The sequence below is a fragment of the Barbus barbus genome, assembly GCF_936440315.1.
Source record: "Barbus barbus genome assembly, chromosome: 23".
Lineage (NCBI taxonomy): Eukaryota > Metazoa > Chordata > Actinopteri > Cypriniformes > Cyprinidae > Barbus > Barbus barbus.
Window position 1 is genome coordinate 20,534,074 of NC_136751.1, and position 20,025 is coordinate 20,554,098.

Below are 20,025 nucleotides of genomic sequence, written 5' to 3' on the forward strand. Positions count from 1 at the left end.
GTGTTTCCACATTAGAAGCTGTGAAGCACGTAAACCATAGTAGTAAATATGTATCCATTTGTTGACATACTGATAAAAGAACATGAGCATTACTTTCATAAAATCATAAATTCAATACTGAAGTTGTAATGAAAATGTACTGCATAAAATAAAGCAGCTCTGACAAGTAAAATAGTTTACTTGTATACCAATGTCCTTGGACACAAAGAGCCAAACCATTTTTAAACATGTTTATTTCTAGTAGCATAAAGATAAAAACAGTCCAGAATTACACAAAGACTGAAGCTGTGAAAGGAAAGAGCACTGACCACAAGAGTCACTATATCAACACTAATGAGAAGTTAACGAGCACAAACACAGTGGCACAGCTAGGATATGTACAGTCTGTGCTGAAGAGGGTTCCTTCATGAAGAACAGGATTCAACATTACGTTGAAAGTGGAGTCGTTTTAAACTTCATGTCGGGGTTTTTGCTGACATTTTACTGTGTTTTATTCATTATTTCTTCCAATGGAATAGGGGGATCTAAACCTTTCAAAAAGGTCAAGAAAACAAAATGAAATTACATATCTATCCTGGAGTCACAATCATGTATATGATCGTGGAAAAAGCAGCAAAGAAATAAAACAAAGCAGTTTAGTCTTAACAGGCTATGTAATATTCATCTCACTTTGCATCCTATAATCCTACAAACAATTCAACCTAAGATGATACAAAGTCCTAGAAAAAGCTCTCTCAATGTGACAATAAGGATCCACAAACACTGATAATTTAGTGCTGAGAACATTGGCAAGAAGAGCATAAAGAAAACAAGCCAGTTTGGAACTGATCTCGTCAAGCCATTTGGTCACAGAGCATTTCAAATGGAGAGAACAGAGAAGGTGGACATAATGTAGTCTTTCATAAATTGTTTGAGTAGATTTGCCTGAATATCACTCAGCAGGCTACGATCCTCCTGTGGCACGAAAACAAGAAGAGAAACATCCCTCCTCGCCAACTAATACCATCTAGGATTAATGAATACTGTTAAGAGTAATACAAGAACATCTCGAGCCAATTTATTTTCCTTAATCCATATTTTCTGAACAATACATAAACATCGAACAACAAAAACAAGAGGATTAGTAATGGAATTAAACTCTTTGGTGACCAACTGCGCATCTCAATATTCTACCTATGAGAGGGCAGACATCCTATGTGTCCGTGATATTAGAATTTCACTGTGAAACGCCCAATAATAATCCCTCAGAATAGGCTTAAATATAATAAAGCCACTGCAGCACTGCATTTAATATTCACCCGGTATATAACCGTCAAAAGACCTTTACGCTTTATTGACAATGTATAAAAGTACTCGTGTGCCACAGGTCTGGATTTTCTAAGGGTTCAGGAGACTTTTCAGAAGTGACAGTGAATGCAGGTAGGTAGCTCTTAAAATCAAGAGGGGAGAAGGTTTTCAGGTGAGAGCTTTTCCCACCCTGATCCCGAAGGCACCGCGCTCAGTTTAGCTCAAAGTAGAACAGACAAGATGATGAGGTGGTGGAGCACAGGAGAAGCCGTGAATCATGTGTGGGTGGAGGACAGCTGGTGGGTAGACGATCCATGCCCTATTTTAGAGCCCAGATTTGTGTGAGTGCGAATGTGTGTCAATAAATGCTCTGTAAGAAGACTAAAGGAACAATAGCACGTGTTTATGCATCTTATAATGAGGTTAGCTGTGCTCTGGAGAGAGGACATGTCCAGAAACGAGGACAAGGCACGCAAGCATGTAACGTGTGTGCGTTTACACACTGAAATAGCTGATATGTCTACATTTTGAAAAAGAACTACTGCACCTGAAACTTAGACTCGGCTGAAGCAGAAAGCTACTGATGTAGTGATGGAAAAAATATGAGATTGGAAGAAATATATATTTTAGTGCTTTCGGGTTAAGTCTTTTGTTTGAACGCAAATTTCTCTGGGGAACACAAACGTTTTATTTCTGTTCCCAGAGAAACTTTGCATTCGCTCGCAAAACTTGCACATTTTCCAGAAAAACTTTGAGTTCACACACAAACAACTCAAACGTTTTGTAAGCTAACACAAAGTTTCTTTGGGGAAGGCAAACAATGTGCAACCTACCGCAACCTAGTTTCTCAAAGAAAACACATTTAAGACAACATAAAACCATTAAAATCGAATTAATAAAATATAAAATTAAGCTTGCAAAACCTTTTAGTTCTTCTTAGAGAGTTCACACACAAACAACTCAGAAATTTCGCAAGCTAATGCAAAGTTTCTTAGGGAAACGTAAATGTTTTGCTACGTAACGCAACGTTTCTTGGGGGAATGCAAATATTTTGCAAAGTAAAGCAAAGTTTCTCTGGGTAACAAACATTTTGCAAGTTAACGCTAAGTTTCTCTGGTGAACGCAAATATTTTTCAAGGTACCGCAAAGTTTCTTAAGGAAACAATTTGCCAGCTAGCACAATGTTTCTTGGGGGAACGCAAAAATTTGCAAGAGAACGCAAAAGCATTGAAATGTAATTTTACTCCCATCTCGTATACTTTCCCCATCACTTTAGGGGCTCTGCAGAAAGCATTTGTCGTTCAAGCAGATCTTTCTGCTTATCCTTCGTATGGTCTAAAACATTTATAATATAATAAATTATACAAGGAAAACTATACAAATTTTACAGTAAATATAAAAAAATCACCTATTGTTGATGGTAAATGACTGAACAGCAGCAAAGGAGTGTCTACATGACTTCAAGAAAACTCTGATCAATGAATTCCACCAGAACTTCAAGATCTGTCTGTCAGCTAGTCATAAATTGTATCGCAATATATCAGGCTTCATACATGACGGCTTATATTCGGTTTCTTTCTTCTTTTTTCGGTCATTTTCCATGATATAACACTATTACGTTAAATTTAGTAGTGTGCTGAAGATCAACAATGAAGCTTTACCATTGTTCACAGTGCATCTCTAGAACAATCACCACAGCTTTAGTGGCGTTGGTTTCTAAACAATCCACATATACTAAATATATTGCTCATGTGTGTTCATATTGGACTGTGTCAGTGGTTTTAGCTCCTGGTGTCAAGTATCGGTCCAATGTTCAGTACTCGAACGCAATTAGCAAAAACGAACGAACCAAAAATACAAGGTTGTTCAGACTGCTGTGCGCACATAGTGATCACAAACTGTTAGCATGATCATTTCAAACACGAACATCGAAACATAGAATATCTCATAAGACAAAATAAAGCTCGGTTTAACAGCACGAACTTGGAAGTCCACTCAGCCACATGCGCCTGGTGACGTGGTGCAGTGCTATAACGCTAGTGAAATGACCCGCCATTATCCAAGCTTTTAGTTAAAGGGAAAGTTCACCCAAAAATGAAAATTTTGTCATTTACTCTACTTCATTTCATTCCAAACCTGTATGACTTAGATAATGTTGCAAAAACTATTTTGGACCCCAATGAGTTCAATCATTCTTCAAAATATCTTTTGTGTTTTGCAGAAGACAGTAAATCATACAGGTTTGGAATGATATGAGGCTAAGTAAATGATGACAATTTTATTTTTAAGGTCAACTATCTCTTTAACGAATCAACAGAGAACTACTTGAGTACTATGATACACTATGGTGATTGTTGGTCTCACTCAGGTAGAGATTGTTGGTCTCTACCTGGCCTCGGCACGAGATAAGAGTTCCTGTATCATCACTGTTAAACAAAAGTCATAAATATAAGCCAAATCCATTCCCAGCACATATACCTAACATGCTGTTTAGTGGTGAGATATTAGTGTTCCTTGCCAAGTCAAGTTCCTTGTCCTTGTTGAGGTAGGCTTGCAAGGAAAAGCACATTAGTACATTTAATACTAGCGTCTCCTCTTAAAACCACCACATCATGAGGGATGCTGCCCAGAATCCTGTCCACTTGGGACAGCATAGAATGGTAATAAGATCATGAAAAATTACTTCTTGATCACGTTTTACAGGCACACTAACTGTGGATAATGGGTGGTTTTGTTTATGGTAGTCCATCAGTTGGTCATTTTCTTTGCACCTGGTACCCAGATTCACTTTCCAGGAAAGATGGAGATCTTGCCAGCTTTGGCCAGCTTGTCAATGATCTGGGCCTCATAGTCTGCATCATGGACACCTGTTTTACGAAACTCTCCAGAATAGCGGTTCTGCTCCCAATAGTGGTGCCAGTTTCCCCTGCTGTCCGCCCCAAAACCAAATACATTCACCTATGGAGACAGACGCAGAAATGAAGTCACTATCAGAGCTTTGAAATGTAAATAAAATGTAGAATGTAAAATGTAAAATGTTTTTTTTTTATATATATAAAAAGCTAAAAGCATTTCTTAAACATTATAAACAAAAGCTATATACACACATATTCTTTATATATTATTTATAATATAAAAGTAAGTTCACACTAAAGATCAAAAGATTAGGGTCAGTAAGTACGTTTTTTAGTCAGTAAGAAATTAATACTTTGATTCAGCAAGGACACATTAAATTGATCACAAGTGACATTAATTACATTGTAATTACAACAGTAGACTTCTACGTTGTTACAAAGGATTTCTATTTCAAATAAAAGTTTCTATTCATCAAATAATCCTGTAGAAAAATGTATCACCATTTCCACAAAAAATATTAAGCAGCAGAACTGTTTTGAACTTCGATAATAAGCAAGTTTCTTGAGCACCAAACCAGCATGTTAAAATGATTTCTGAAGGATCATGTGACATTGAAGACTAAAGTAATAACTTCTGAAAATTCAGCTGTGCCACTGCCAACACAAGAATAAATGACTTCTTACAATAGAAAACTGCTATATTATATAATATTCTACATTTCAGTATGATATCAGAGCACATTTCAAACTGGAACTTTGAATTTACAACATCATGTATGAATTATATGTATTATTATATACCTTAAAGTCCTACCTCATCACATACGTGTAGAGCAAAGAACAGCACCAGCATGCCAGTAGAGGGATAGCGGCCATGATGACGTGTCCAGCGGTCATGGATGTATTTAAAGAAAGCTGGGTTGAAGATCTGAACCTACAAGGCATTATTTGATACATATGCAGATTTATAGCAGCACAGAGAAAACAAAGACTGAATGTGAGATTGATAGTGTTCTATTGTTCAGGGTCTAAAGTGTGTTTTAATCAGAGAATATAAATCTGTGAGAGACAGGGTGGGAATATATTACCTTGTCTTTATCCACACGCAGAAACTGCTTCACTGGAGCGTAAGTGCTGAGAGAGAGAGCGATTTGGAAAGATAAAGTTATAAGTCTTCCCACTTCTGGCATCTCTTCATCTTTTCATAAAAAAAAAACAGTGAGCAGAACTGCTGCTAACTTTCTGGTGTTTTTCAGTGAAGTAGAGAATGTTGTTGATGAAGCGCTGTGATGTGTGGCAGTGTGTGTGATTTGAATGATGCATTTCTGGGTACAGAACACTGCAGTATGCTCACAGACAGAATATATGAATGTCTCACTGGCCACTCTGCAGTTACTACAGCTACGACTCAAAATTCAGGGACTGACACCCAAAATTTCATTAAATTCACATAGTGACTGAAAGCTGAAATGAACAACTAATTTATTAATGGGATGTCGCACTCTAACAGGAGGAGATATGTGTATGTTTTAAACATATCGCACACCTAAATCTGAATAATCCCACACACCTCCCACCATATCCCACCATACTGCGTAGTAACTAAATAACTTCATATGAACAATTTTGGTCAACAGACTCTTCATATTAAAGTTATTTAATAAGCAAATTCAAGTGATGTGCAGGATTTCCAATTGTGGATAAAAAATAAATAATTTAAAATAAGAAATTATTTTATTTAAAACATTTATTTTTTTTAAATTAAAGATGTAAATAAATAAAAAATACAAATCAAAATTCAAGATTCTGACAACCAAATTAAACTCACTTATAGTTTCATTAAACTTATCATTAAACAACTCATTTACTTATGGGGTGTCACTATCTATTTTTTATATATATTTTTTTTTTATTTAAAATGATAGACTGTGGTTTAGAAAATAAGAAAAGAGAAAAAACATTTAAAATAAAAATATACAACATAAAAAAAAATGAAATTCAGGATTTCGACAACCAAACTTTCATTAAATCTAGTGTCTGAAAACTGAACTGAATAGTTCATTTATTCATTAACAGACAGAATTTAATTACTTTAGAGAGATTTGTGGTTAAATAATAAAATAAGAAAAAAGTAAATAAAAAAATACAATCATTTTAAATACAAATAAATATGATTTATATAAAAATAAAAAAGAAAGGAAAAAAAATAGTGCAGCTATCTAGATTTTTTCCCTAAAATCTTTGTGTGTGCTTTACTGTTCTCACAAGCGGATCTGGCCGGTGGAGAGGGCACTGGTGATCCACAACAAGTCGAGAGTCTTGAAGGGGACCAGCACAAAGCTAACGTTGGCCGCCAGGTTTTTGGCACTCTCTGGGTACATGAAGTGGTGTGTGGTTCGGCTGCCGGCATCTTCTTCATACCCTACAGTGGGAGCCAGGTTCATCCTGGAACACACAGATCCAATCGAATTAGACCGTGAAAACGCTCCCTCAGTTTCGCTGAAACTTTGGCATTTCATTATTTTCCCCATGACAGGGTAAGGTGAACAAACAGAAAGTGCATTCAGGTTGACAGCAAAAGCGGCTAAAAAAGCAGCCAGCGAGACACATCACCATTCATTGTAATTGTACAGAAAATAATAACCAGGGAATTATTCAAAATTCTCCTTTGTGTTCCACAGAAAAACAACAAGGCTTTGGAATGACGAGGATGAATAAATTACACAATTTTTCTTAAAGCAATTCCTTTAAGAGCAATAGACTGCAAGAGACAAGCAAGATGATGGAAAGAGGGTGTGGATCAGACAGGAACGCAGACAGGGTCGGTGTCTATTCAGGAGACACGTCTGTTTCCCCGATGGATGTCAGAGCTTCCATTTCACAGCTCATGTGCTCTCGACAAAATGCTCTGATTAGAAAAAACACTGCCTCCCTTTCTCATTCAATCTGTATTCTACATGTACTCACTCAAATTCAGAGAACTACCTTACATCACCAAGGTTTTGCAACACAGAATCTCAAGCTTGTATTCAGGCAGCGGGATTTAAAAAGCTTTAGATGTAATAGTCCTAGAGATTTTAATGCAAATCAACAAATGTACAAAGCAGTCTCTCTCTCTCGCTTTCTTTATCTTCTTAAGACTCAAAGCGAGTGAGATGTTTTACCAATCAAATCTCAAGCGTTTTTCTTCTTATATCATCGCTCTAATAAACAAAAGTCCAAAGAGCACGGGTTAAACTGGAAACCACACTCATTTATAATAAAAAAATATATATTTTAAGTGCAAGAAGGGTTTGTTATTCTACAGCTCTGTTGTAGTCTTTATTAGTAGTACAGTTAGTGGTACTAGGAACTAAAAATAAATAATAAAATAATAACAATTCACACACCAGTATGCAATACAGAAGTATATACATGAGTATATGCATGGCAGTGGGTATATAGTACAAGGATGCTAACTGATTCCAAGCAATATACTGTTTACTTAATATAATAAAAATGGGTTCAGACGATGGAAAATGTATATGAGCCAATTAACAGCAACAGCAAACTCATTTGACAGGTAGAAAGCTCAAACCATCTCTTAAACCGTGTCAAAATGAAAGCAGACAGCAGTTAAACAAATAAAGATACGAGGAGACAGCTGCTGTGGGGCAGAAGAAAGAGATGGATACGGAGGAGGACGGGATTAATTTGAGATTTGAGAGCTGAATCAATAAAGACTTGACTGAAATAGCACCTCAATTTATATCTCCGTCTCTTTCAGCCGCTCCGTCTCTCTGATCTCTACTAAACATACACTGTTCTTCAACGTCTCCCCCAGGCCATTATTTTACTCTTTTCTTTAAGCGGCAATACGCACGTTCTGTCCTTTTCCATGTTCATTCAACTGAAACCCGCAATTGCAAATATCAGTCCACCATATCTGACTGTGATCAGTGTCCCAGAAAACAGACACTAAAACTAAGACAAATACAGCTGACTTAAACACATTTTCATACGCTAAATTAAACTATAAATATATTGATAAATATACATATATGGCTTTTATCAAAGGTCTTCTTTTTTAGAGCTTTAGCTGTTCTGTTGGTTGCTCAACTGAAGGTGAAGTATGTCATTTTCTCAGTGTTAAATGACTACTGATAATAAATCTCCTATAGCAGCTAGTAGTCTATTTCTAGGATTATGTTCCCTAAAAAAATTTAAACACTGGAAATGTGCTTGCAATATAATTTTTTATAGACATTACAGACATTACATACTTTACCTTTAATTCTAATTATAAAAAAATTAAAAAACACTTCAGAAAAAAATGAATTAAAACTAAAACTATAAGTTAGTTGTGAAAAAAAACTTGTGATTCTAGGGCACCCATTTAATTTGTATGTGTGATTTTTTTAAATTTCAAAACAAGACCAAATCTTTTTCATAATTTTTGATACGCAGTTTGAAAGACTGTTTTCTTTCCCTACTTCTTTTCCCGGTGGCTTTTCAAGACTCACCTCATGATGAAGTCGTGGCCATCGATCACCGGACCGTAACCTGCCCCGCGGAGGTTGCCCGAATTCCCCACAACGGCACAGCGCAGACAGCGGGCAGGGTCCCACGAACCGTACGGGGAACGGCCTGGAATGACCTGGAACAGCCTCTGTAGAACTTGCTGGATGTTGTGGGGTTTGAATTGAGGCTGCAACATCTGTACAGGGCCCAGAGGGAAGAGAAGAGAGGGAGGAAGAAAGAAACTAACATAAGGTTGGGCAGTTATCTTTTAACTTCAAACCATCTGCACACCTGCCTGTGCACACATGCATACTAAAATAAACATCCAGGCAGCCAATTAGCCGCTGAAGCCCTCTGCTGTGATGAATAGAAAATAAGATCCAACAAAAACACATTCTGAAAACCAAGACCAAGACCAGACCATGACATGGCTTCCTTCCAACCAACCCCCTTCTCTATCTTTCCATGTTTTCTCTCCCTCCTTTGCTCTCCTCATGGTCCCTGCAGCCAATAATTGGCAGAGTTTACCAGGTCTCCATTGGACCTAATAATTCCTGGCAGATGTTGTCTGGGTACAGATGCCAGCCACTGAATTTACTCTGTGCACATCCAAATAACAGAAGCTATTGTGTTTAAGACACGATTCTGTCATCAACAGAAAGTTATGCACTACCATTCAAAGGTTTAGGATCAGAAAGAGTTCTTTGTTTTAAATTCCTATACTTCTACTCATCAAGGGTAGTTTAAATTGACAAATCACGTTGTTATGAAAATTTCTTTTTCAAATAAATGCTGCAACTTCTTTAAAACTTTTATTCATCAGTGAATCCTTAAATTATGGTTTTTACAAAAATATTAAGAACAACTGTATGATGAAGGATCATGTGGTACTGATGTCTAGAATAATGGCTGCTGGAAATTCAGTTTTGCTATTGCAGGAATAAATTACATTTTGAAATAGAAACAAGTTTTTGTTCATTGTAATAATATTTTAACATGTTGTGGTTTTTAATGGATTTTTGAAAATAAACAGCTTGCTTTCAAAAACAAAACTTAGAAAAAAAAAAAAACTTACTAACCCATCTCAAACAGTATTCTGCATATTCATGTAAGTTATATGTGCATCTTTATATACTGTATATAGCAGTTTAAAATAAATAAAATCAGATTTGAAATTCCTGACTTGATTAAATTGAAATTTGATTGAATTTGCTACAGCCCACAGGATGCTGAATTGGAATTTGAATAAAATGAAGAGGAACTGAATTAATTGAAATTCACCCATTATACTCTGAAATGAATGTCCAATACGCCCAATACTACCAAAACAATTACTAAATACTTTCTTTTTTGTTTTTCTTTCTTTCTTTTTTGGATCAGCAATCAAGCACCTTATCAATGGCCTAGAACAACCTAGCATTCTAACAGCACCACTAACATTTTCTTCAGTTTCTGCTTCCTTTGCTTAATGCAGTCCGGCACCCTCCCTGCCTTTAATTCACTCTGAGCAAGTATTACAGACTTACACTTTTCAGCTGACACACTTTTTTTTTCAGACATTACTCATGTTCTTTTTAATAAAAACACCCTCTTTGCTTCCTGTCGCTTGAACATGATGCATAAGCACAATTGCAGATTGCTAACCTCTCTCATTTAAAAAAAAGAGAAGCACAAAAAAATGAGCTCGCTTTTAATTAAGGACGGCGCGAGTTCACATGCAACAGTTTTGAAGCCATTTAATCTTGTTTTTCAATTTGGTTAATGCATGAGGTCGAAAGCCTCAAAGTCATGAAATCGAACCACAACAAAGTCTAACCACATCAACTGAAAGGGTTGATAGAGCTAAAAGCAGCAGTGAGTAACCATAAGATCACTTACCACCCACCAGTAGTACACGTCTGAAGGCAGCTGGATGTTGTCCCGAATCCACACAGGCGAGATGTCCGGGTCATAGTTCTCGTCGAACCAGTCGGAAACGCCTGGGTCGCCCACGCACCGAGAGCAGGCACATGTCTTCTGCTGAGAGCTCTCGGCCGAGACGACCCGGTGTGAACCGGCGTAGCTGGGCACTAGTTTAACCCTGCGTGACTCTTCCCATCCCGGGGGTTCCAAGTAAGGCAAGCCGGCTCCTCCTCTCAGCGAGAAGGAGAAGAAGAGCGATGTGAGGAACAGGAGGGCCAGGGATCCCAAGACCACGCAGAAGCGAAGGGAGCATCTCATGCCTCCACGCTCTCCTGCTACTGCAGGTCCGACTCCGGTGGGCACCCAGGGTCTCAGCTCGCCCGCCCTCTGAGCCCGCGCCCATGCAGCCCAACCCCAACCCCATCCCAAGCCGAAGCGTCCCTCTCGCTGCGGAGGCACAGACGGCATGCGCCCGCCCCACTGCCATGAACCGGCCCCTGCCACCGTGCCCAACCTGGACTCAGTACTACTCTGCGTACTGAGAGGCACGGGCTTTAAACCCAAAAGTGTGTGAATCTCACAAAACTGTGCACCTGTGAACTGCCACTGCTGATCTCCAGTTTGTCAGTCTTCTCTTTCAGTGCGTCACCGCTGCTGTGGAGCCTTTTACTGCTCTTTATTTCTGCTCTCTTCCCCCTACACTATGGGATCTCCTCCAGCTCTCTCTTTCACGCTTTTGAACTGTCTATACTGCCACGGTTCAAACACACACCAGTCTTTCGCCTCTAAAAATCAGTCTGTTTGTAGGCGTGTGTGTGATCGGCTCTATTATCCCTGCAGTGACAGTTGGAGGAATAGCCCCCTCTGTGGTTTTGACATCTCAGTGCCAGACAAGCTAGGCTGCCATCCGTGTCTGTTCCATTACAGTCCTCTAGAAGTCCAAGTTTGTCACTGTAATCCGGTTTGTCCGCGGCCGCACGCTCTGTCTAGCGAGCCACCTTGTCGAACTTCGCAGCCAGAGGTGAAAAAGGGTGGAGTTTTCTCACAGTCTTGTAATGAAGCTCTTTTGAAGACATCTTGAATAGCTTTACATTCTACAACACTCTTCAAACTCTTTCCGTCTCATTCATTCGGCGGTGGTTGCGTATTTTGCGAGTTACTTGAAGTGCAGAGACATGCCACTGCGTTTGTCCCTTGGTCTTTACAGTGTCTTCAATGAAAGCAGCTTGAAGATTCAAATATGAGGAACCTCTGGTTCCAACAGTTCCCTTCCTAACTGTGTGGTTTGAACATTCCAGTGTAGATAAACACTTTAGGATATTCTATGCATCATGGTTTGATCATTTGAGCACTTTGACTCTCTCCAGGTCAGTGGATAATAAAAATGAACCACATAAAAATAATAAGAAAAGACAGCAACTAAGATGATTGAAAGAATCTGACGGCTCAAGCACAAAAAGGGATTTGAGCAGCAAGGAGCTGGATTAAAGAAAAAGGCAAACAAAAACAGCATCCAATTTTCTTCGAACACTGCATCTGCCTAGCAGCTAGTGGAGTAAGTGATCAGCCGAGTGTGTGTGAATGTGTTGCTTCGCAGGGCTTGCTTGCCAATTTCACGATGACAGCTCTTAACGGAATTTGTGAGGTGGAGAACTCGGATTTCAACAAGGCAGTGTGCCCTGACCTGCTGTTGTCCTGTAATCTCCAAATCTATAATCTCTGGGATGCTGCTGCTGGCCCACCTGTGTGAGCTCTCTTTCTCTCTGCCAGTTTGCTGCCAGTGAAAACCCGTCAGTCTGAGAGGGTGCTGTGCATTAGGCTGGTAGTGAAATCCAGACGCTGGTGTCTACAGCTGCTCTTCTTGATTCAGGTCGACCTTCTAAACTACAGGGAAACAGACAAGCGCAGAATTAAGTACGCATATAAAGAGAGTGCATTTATTTTAATTTTTTATTTATAAGATATTTTCCCCCACTTTTTTTAATATGCACAAATTCTAAGACAGATTTTCGTATTCAAATTTTCAGAGAACTGGCAAAAAGCACCGAATATTGGCATGCATAATTAAAAACAAATATTTCACACCACTACATGCCAAACTGTGTTTTGCTCCAGATACAAATTGCACCAATATGACTTTGAAATGTACACAGAAAAATCAAGCACAATGTTTTTTAAAAAAGGTTTAATTTATGTTTAATTTACTGTACCACAAATGCAAATGTACATGAGTCCTAAAGTCTGAAATACACTGAAAGAATTTTTAAAAACATTAAACCAAGATAAAAATTATGACAAATTTTATGCAATCCTAAATGATGAGGTTTTGCATCACCAATCAAACAAGCTAAATTCTGACAATGACCATGTGAACTCCTTTGTACAAAAGAGTGCATTTCAATGTTCCCATTGAAGAACAGGTTTAGATCAAGAGCTTTTGTCATTAAAGCAAAAGCAAAAACAAAATACTAAGAAATTCTATTTTCTCAACTCCTGCTAATTTTTAATCCAACTTGAATCAAAATCTATCCTAATAACATGATTTGCAAATAAAAATATTAAACCAAACTAGAAAAGAATAGACAATAGATGCATTTTCACTAGCAGTCTCAGACTTTTGGATGCCACCATAGGTATAGTTTATGAGAAAAAGAATAAAAAGAAAGAAAAGCAGCATAATAAGCATGTAAACATTACTAGCTTCTGCTCTTATACTTGTCAGTTCTTTTCTGCTTGTAATATTTGCAATATACTCGCAAAATATTTATAGTTTATCCCTCCAACTCATACTTTAATTTCCAGACCTTCTTTTCCCCATTCTATATCTGAAAGATGATGAAAATGAAAAGCCGTTCACTGACTTTTCAAATTCATCATCTTCGCTGATATCTGTCCCTCACACACATTTTGTGAAGGCACCACGGTTGAAGTGTTTCTATCTTTGGGTCTCTCTTGTGACCCCCAATTTCTGTTGAACATTCTCTGTAGAGCATCTGCTGAGCTAAATTACCAGAGCTGAATATTATGTGGAGCACAGACACCAGCTCAGGCACCTTAGAAGAACATTAACTTCACAGCTTTCACAAAATAACACCAACCAATTTGTTCATGCTTGCATATTTTAATTAACACATTCATTTGGATGCATGCTTAAAAGAAATACACAAAAGGTATAGCTCTGACAGCAGAGCACTTATGTTTTAAACATAGCCTATCTGTCTGTTGCCAACAGTTCAATCACGGGCTTAGAAGAGGATATCGACATATCAAACAAACAGGTGGCTCGTGCTGCTTTCACTGTGGCCGCAGATTAAATCACGCGAGTGTGATTGCATGCGTGGGTGAGCCGCTCGTGATCACATAATGCTCTCCTCTTCCATTCCAATTAGAAAAATTAATTTCAGATTTCATTTTCTCCGGCAGCAGTAAATGCCTACTTCTTTGATTGAGACGTTCTCATCCTTAAACACGCTACTTCTTTTTAGACGCCCACAGTTTGATGAGAGAAACAGGGAAAGAGGCTGCAGGCAAAGTGTTTATTTCTGCTACATCCTTCAAGCTGCTGATTGATTCTCTTACATGTAGCGACGTAATGCGACGGGAGCGAGATGAGGTTCTCTCATCATCCTTTTGATAGAGATTTATACATCATCTAAATAAATAAACTTTCCATTGATGAATGGTTTGTTAGGACAATATTTGGCCGAGATATAACTATTTGAAAATCTGGATTCTGAGGGTGCAAAAAAATCTAATTATTGACAAAATCGCCTTTAAATTTGTCCAAATTAAGCTCAATGCATATAACTAATCAAAAATTACGTTTTGATATATTTACGGTAAGAAATTTACAAAATATCTTCATGGAATATGATCTTTACTTAATATCCTAATGATTTTTGGCATAAATTAAAAATTGATCATTTTGGCCCATACAATGTATTTTTGGCTATTGCTACAAATTCACCCATGCTACTTAAGACTGGTTTTGTGGTTCAGGGTCACAAATAAGCTTGAATTTAAAATGTTGTTAATTAGACTTCCTCAGTGAGTGGATGATATATATATCCTACATTGTGCGAATTACTGTATGACATCCGATTTTTTTTTTTACTTTTTTTTTTTTTAAATGGGAGCAATTGGTTGAGTTTTGTCTTGCACAGTTTAAAAAAAATTATAAAGCTTTTGTAATATACTTAGGATTTCGGATATGTAAATGTATCACAACATGATAAATAATTACTGTAGGCCTACTTATGGTTTGTCAATGTTATGACAATATAGTGTCCATACTATGACTACCTCATAGCAGTGTTGGGAAGGTTACTTTGGAAATGTTACAGATTTTAGTTTTACCCTATTTAAAATTTAATAAGTAGTGTAACTATTGTAATTACTTTATTAAAAGAAATGTAACTGATAACATTTGATTACTTTGCTAAATTTGTAATATTTTCAACTGTTAATCATATGCAAACATTTAAACCAGCCATGGGTTAACCTTACAATTATAAACACTGATTACTCTCAGGCTTTCAAAATCCTTTTAAGATTACAATAATTTAATTTAAAGCATAGCCACCACAAAATCAGCACCTCTTTCTACTTTGAGATTGTTCTGAGGTTAAATAGATATAAATCATAACAGTAAATAGTTTAATATCAATGATACTGTTTTTGAAATCAAATCTTTACATAGCTATGACAGGAAACACTGGCATCTAACAATGCCTTGGGAAAAAAACAGATTATATTAAAAAAATAAAGCATATATAAACCCAAATAGAAAGTTGTCGAATAAGCATGTGTCCTAAACTCCTGAAACATTGGTGTCTCATATTTTAGAGCAGTCACTGCAATTTATGAAAGAAGTCAATTAAATCAGTATGTAAAACAAATTCAGATGTAATCTCCATTTTTAATTATTAACATTTCCATAAGTAACTGTAATTTTTAATTACACATTTTTTATCAGTAACTGTAACTGATTACAAATACATTTATTTTGTAATTAAATGACTTACTGTTACGTGTAACTCCTCCCCAACACTGCCTCATAGTGAACTCTAACTGGTAAACTATTGTTTAATAAAAAGTGAATCATTTAGCTGGATTTTTATTTATAATTTCACATTTTTATTAATTGTTCTATGTACAAGCTTCAAAATTAATGTAACTGAACTGATTGTAATGTGTTATTTTTGTTTACATAAATTACCTCTATAAATCTTCAGAGCCACCTTTGTAAAGTAAAAATACCTCAGGACCAGCATATATCAAGTGTGATGCACTTATAGCACTGTCTAAAAAAAGTATGGAAGTCAGCACACCATATATATAGGCTATAAAATCAAATGAAAGGCAAAATCCTCTTAAAGCTGAATTATGCTCCCCATCTATTCAATTCATGCTTCATTTTCTCCCCAAGCATCACATCCTCCTACCCCATCCAATATCTCAAAATGACAGTCTTCTCATTTATAAAGCCATCAGCACACAGTTGCTAGACTCACAACAAACAGCAGGCAACTGAGATATGTAACCATTATTATTCACTTTTGGTCAACACATCTAAACATGACTGTCACACTTAAAAGATTATTTCTCAGATTCTTGACTCTAGGACAATTTCAGACGATAACCCTACCACCAAATTCTGCATTTCTTCCTTCTTCGGCCATACACAGGTATCACACACAAAAACATCCACTGACCTTAGCTTACTCTTTCTTTCCCGCTCTCTTTTGTTGTTTGGTCGCTTTTAGTGGGTCTTGACCAATGTGCCTGCTCAGCAAGGGTGAGCCGAACACTGTAGAGTGGGTGTCTGAGTTGCCTTGGCAACGAAACCTCACAGCTGGCTGCAATGGAAATGTAATTGAAAGAGAAGAGCAGACATTCACATACTGGGTGGGCTTGCATTCTCTCCGACTCGCTGCTGGACAGGTTGTTTTTACATATTGAACAGTCGACGGCTCCAGTTTTGTGCTGTCTATGATCAGATTGGAAGCAGGGAGGGAAACCGATGCCTGTCCAGTGACTCTAGGGTTAATGTACTGACAAATAATGCACTCTCTCCCCGGCTGAGGATTAATCTAATCATAAAATAGTAATTTTCAACGGCTTGGCCCTAAAGCTTAATCTAATTTCATGTTTAATGGATTAAACCCTTTTAAAGCTGGATACATTATTGCTTGATAGGCCTCTCTGGGGAAAAAAGTATGATTATTGCGTCTTGTGTTTTTTCATTTAAAAAGTAGAATAAATTATAAATTTTTATTTTATGCCAAAAATCATTAGGATATTAAGTCAAGATCATGTTCCATGAAGATATTCTGTAAATGTATAATTTGTATATTTATATTTACCATAAATATGTTGAAATGTAATTTTGGACTTTGAAAAACAATATTTTTTATTTTTTTGCACCCTCAGATTACAGATTTTTAAATAGTTGTATTTTAGCAAAATATTGTCCTATCCTAACAATACATCAATGGAAAGTTTATTTATTCAGCTTTCAGATGATATATAAATCTCAATTTTGAGAAATTTACCCTTATGACTGGTTTTGTGGTCCAGGGTCACATTTTGTAATTGCTTAAGGAATTGCATTTAATTTCTGGGAATGTGGCCTAATAATAAACGGGCCATAATTCTGACCTCTTTTAATGCTGGTGTATGTCATCAATGTTTCTTCAGATTTATTCTTCAGATAAATAATCCCAAACTGAGCACACAATACAGAACTTAATTTGAAAATGCCATGTGAAAAGACATTTTTTAACCAAAGTGCCTTAGGCTACAACATTTTCGGCATCACAAAAACGTCTCATAACTTTATCTGAGTCACACTAATCACAAAAAACTATAACCATTCACTCCACTTGAGCTTCAAACCTCAAACTAAAATGACGGAAAATGAAAGAGAGATGTCTGCCTCAAATTCATTTATGTATAGCCTTCAGCTTCAGTCGTTTTTATTTCCCATTCTGCCTCTCATGAAATACTGGCTATTGCATTTTTATTTCATTCTTTTTTCTGTTTTGTCTTATTTTATACCCTCTCAAAGGAAAATTAATTTAGTCTTGTGCACCTAACATGAAAGTAAAACTAGATATAACCTTAGGTGCTATTTTGACTCATCCAAACAAGTTTCTGCCTGATTAACTAAATGTCACAATTATCTTGGGCACAGATAAAAAACATTTCTTACCAAATTTATAACAATCTAACATAAAAACATTTCATACCATCTGATTTGACAGTTGCAAACACTTCCTTTTAACTCTGAGAATGTATTTCATATCCTTGCTAATTGGGACACTGCCCCGAGGAGGCACTGGATCAGTTAACAGCATACAGCTAACCCGTGAATTGTATTTGTACCCAAAGGCAATGAGTCGCATTCTCCTGGAGCAACTGTTGACCCTTCATCATGCCTTTCTTGACAAACCAAATCCACAGGGGATGCCACCAGTCATGTCCTCCATGTCCAGCAGAAGCTGATCTATTATAAGCAGCCATAAGCTACAGACACATCTCTACAATGCTGAAGAAAACAGCCCTCATGGATCTCAAAGGCCTGGGAAATTCTGTAGCTCTCGATCTTAGAATGTAAATCAGAGCAGAAATCATCTCAAAGAAGCAGCAAACACATCATGCAGAACTAGGAGTTCAAAACGCTTGTATAGGAGAGACAGGAGAGATCTGTTTATAACAGCAGCGATGGATGGTACAGTCACCGGGTCTTATTCTCGCATAAACTGCCTCACCACAAATTTGTGTTTGTGTGCCGTGGGAGCTCTTAACAGCTGCAGCTGCCCAAGTGTCTGACTCAGCACCCCTATCTCTGCTTCAGGCTCTAAAAGCCAGTGTGTGTGTGTGTGTGTAAGGTCCTATTCAGGAACATTGACTTTGAGTTCTGGCATCAGGACAGGTGAAGCAAGTGACCTATCAATATTGCAAATATTGCTGCTGGAAAATAAGAAATAAAATATTAATTTGAGTGAGGTTATATGCTTAAAATAAGTATTATTAAGTAATTAAGTAAAGTAATATTCAAAGAAAATTTTAGTTTCCTCTAAATATGTTTTTTATCTGTTTATAGGAAAACAAATTTAAAAGTGATATTTTCAAATTAATAAATGTCAAAATATAAATTTTCCATACTGTACATTATGTTGTGATACATTAAAATTACGGCAAATACAGATAAGATGATATGGAAATTATTTCTAAATCACTATTAAAATATATTAGATGTAAAAGAAATAAACTGTATGAAACACAATTTTAAAATGCTACAAATTAATTAATATGGTGCATAACTTTTTCTTTCTTTCTTTATTTGCAGTGATTTAAACTTTTTTAAACTTTATGAACTTTTGAAAGGAAATTTGAAGTCTTCCTTAAAAGCCCACAAATGAATACAATATGTGGTCAATATGTGGACCTCAATTACCCGCTCCTCACTGACCTTGCCTCTGTTGCACAGGTTTGACGCCTCATATCTCCTTGCTGGGTCCCTGTAGCATATTCATGAATAATCCATGCATCTGTGACTATACCTCTATCTACAGTATCTCTTTCTATTTGGCAAGTACAGAAAAAGATGTTCTTTCAGGCTACCGTGGCCATTTACTATATCCTACCTCTCCATTCTCTCAATCATTCCTATGCCGTCTTCTTTTAATGATGTTTTTCATCACTTTCTCTGTGTGAAAGTATTTCTTCTCCAGTGCTCAAAAATGTCTCTCTCTCCCTCACTCAACCAGTAGAGATCCTCTAAGGCCACCTAGACTGGGGCCAGATGCCAAGGCCTGTCGCAGAGCCCATCGATCGAGAAGAAAACCAGGGGCAACACTGGCTCCAGAACACCACATTACTGACACAGTTAACCCTTACTTCACCACTTCACTGAAATGTTGCTCACGCTATATCCAGATGTCATGAAAGTGCTGCAATGACAGATTGAAAGGCTGTACGTTGTCTTTTATACCTTTCCGAAATCTGTCAATTTCCAAAATTAGAATAAACCCTAGAGCTATTTTGTTAACATTTAATTCGGATTAACTTACAATTAGTAAATGAGGTAAGCTATACAGATGTGTGCGCTTGCTAAAATTCAAACTGCAATAATCTAATCAATCTAATGTGCTTATCCGTCATGTTGTGTTTCAGTCATTTTGACCCAGATTTTCTTTTTCCCAAAAATGAAATGCTAGTTAATGTTATCGCTTTGGACAACAATATATAGTGATATTCTCAATGTTACTCAGAAAACAGGATACAGGAGGTTTAACTCATTCAAAATACTTCTGCTTAATGTTACACTGTTAGATATGCAAAAGAAATCTCTCCTGTCTCTTGCTCTGGCTACTGTGTATAGACCGCCAGGGCCATATACAGATTTCCTAAAAGAATTTGCAGATTTCCTCTCAGATCTATTGGTCAATGTTGATAAAGTGCTACGAAATGACTA

At 37.0% G+C, this 20,025-nt stretch overlaps 1 protein-coding gene across 1 annotated transcript; it reads right to left on the bottom strand.

Annotated features, from left to right (window-relative positions):
• Positions 1 to 4,071: 4,071 nt before the first annotated feature.
• Positions 4,072 to 11,012, bottom strand: LOC306842818 (CMP-N-acetylneuraminate-beta-galactosamide-alpha-2,3-sialyltransferase 2-like; the record flags this gene model as incomplete). Its single annotated transcript, XM_079373908.1, has 6 exons — positions 4,072 to 4,245; positions 4,957 to 5,076; positions 5,231 to 5,276; positions 6,408 to 6,587; positions 8,645 to 8,838; positions 10,521 to 11,012. 6 exons carry the CDS (start codon positions 11,010 to 11,012, stop codon positions 4,072 to 4,074), a joined length of 1,206 nt encoding a protein of 401 aa, XP_079230034.1.
• Positions 11,013 to 20,025: the final 9,013 nt, after the last annotated feature.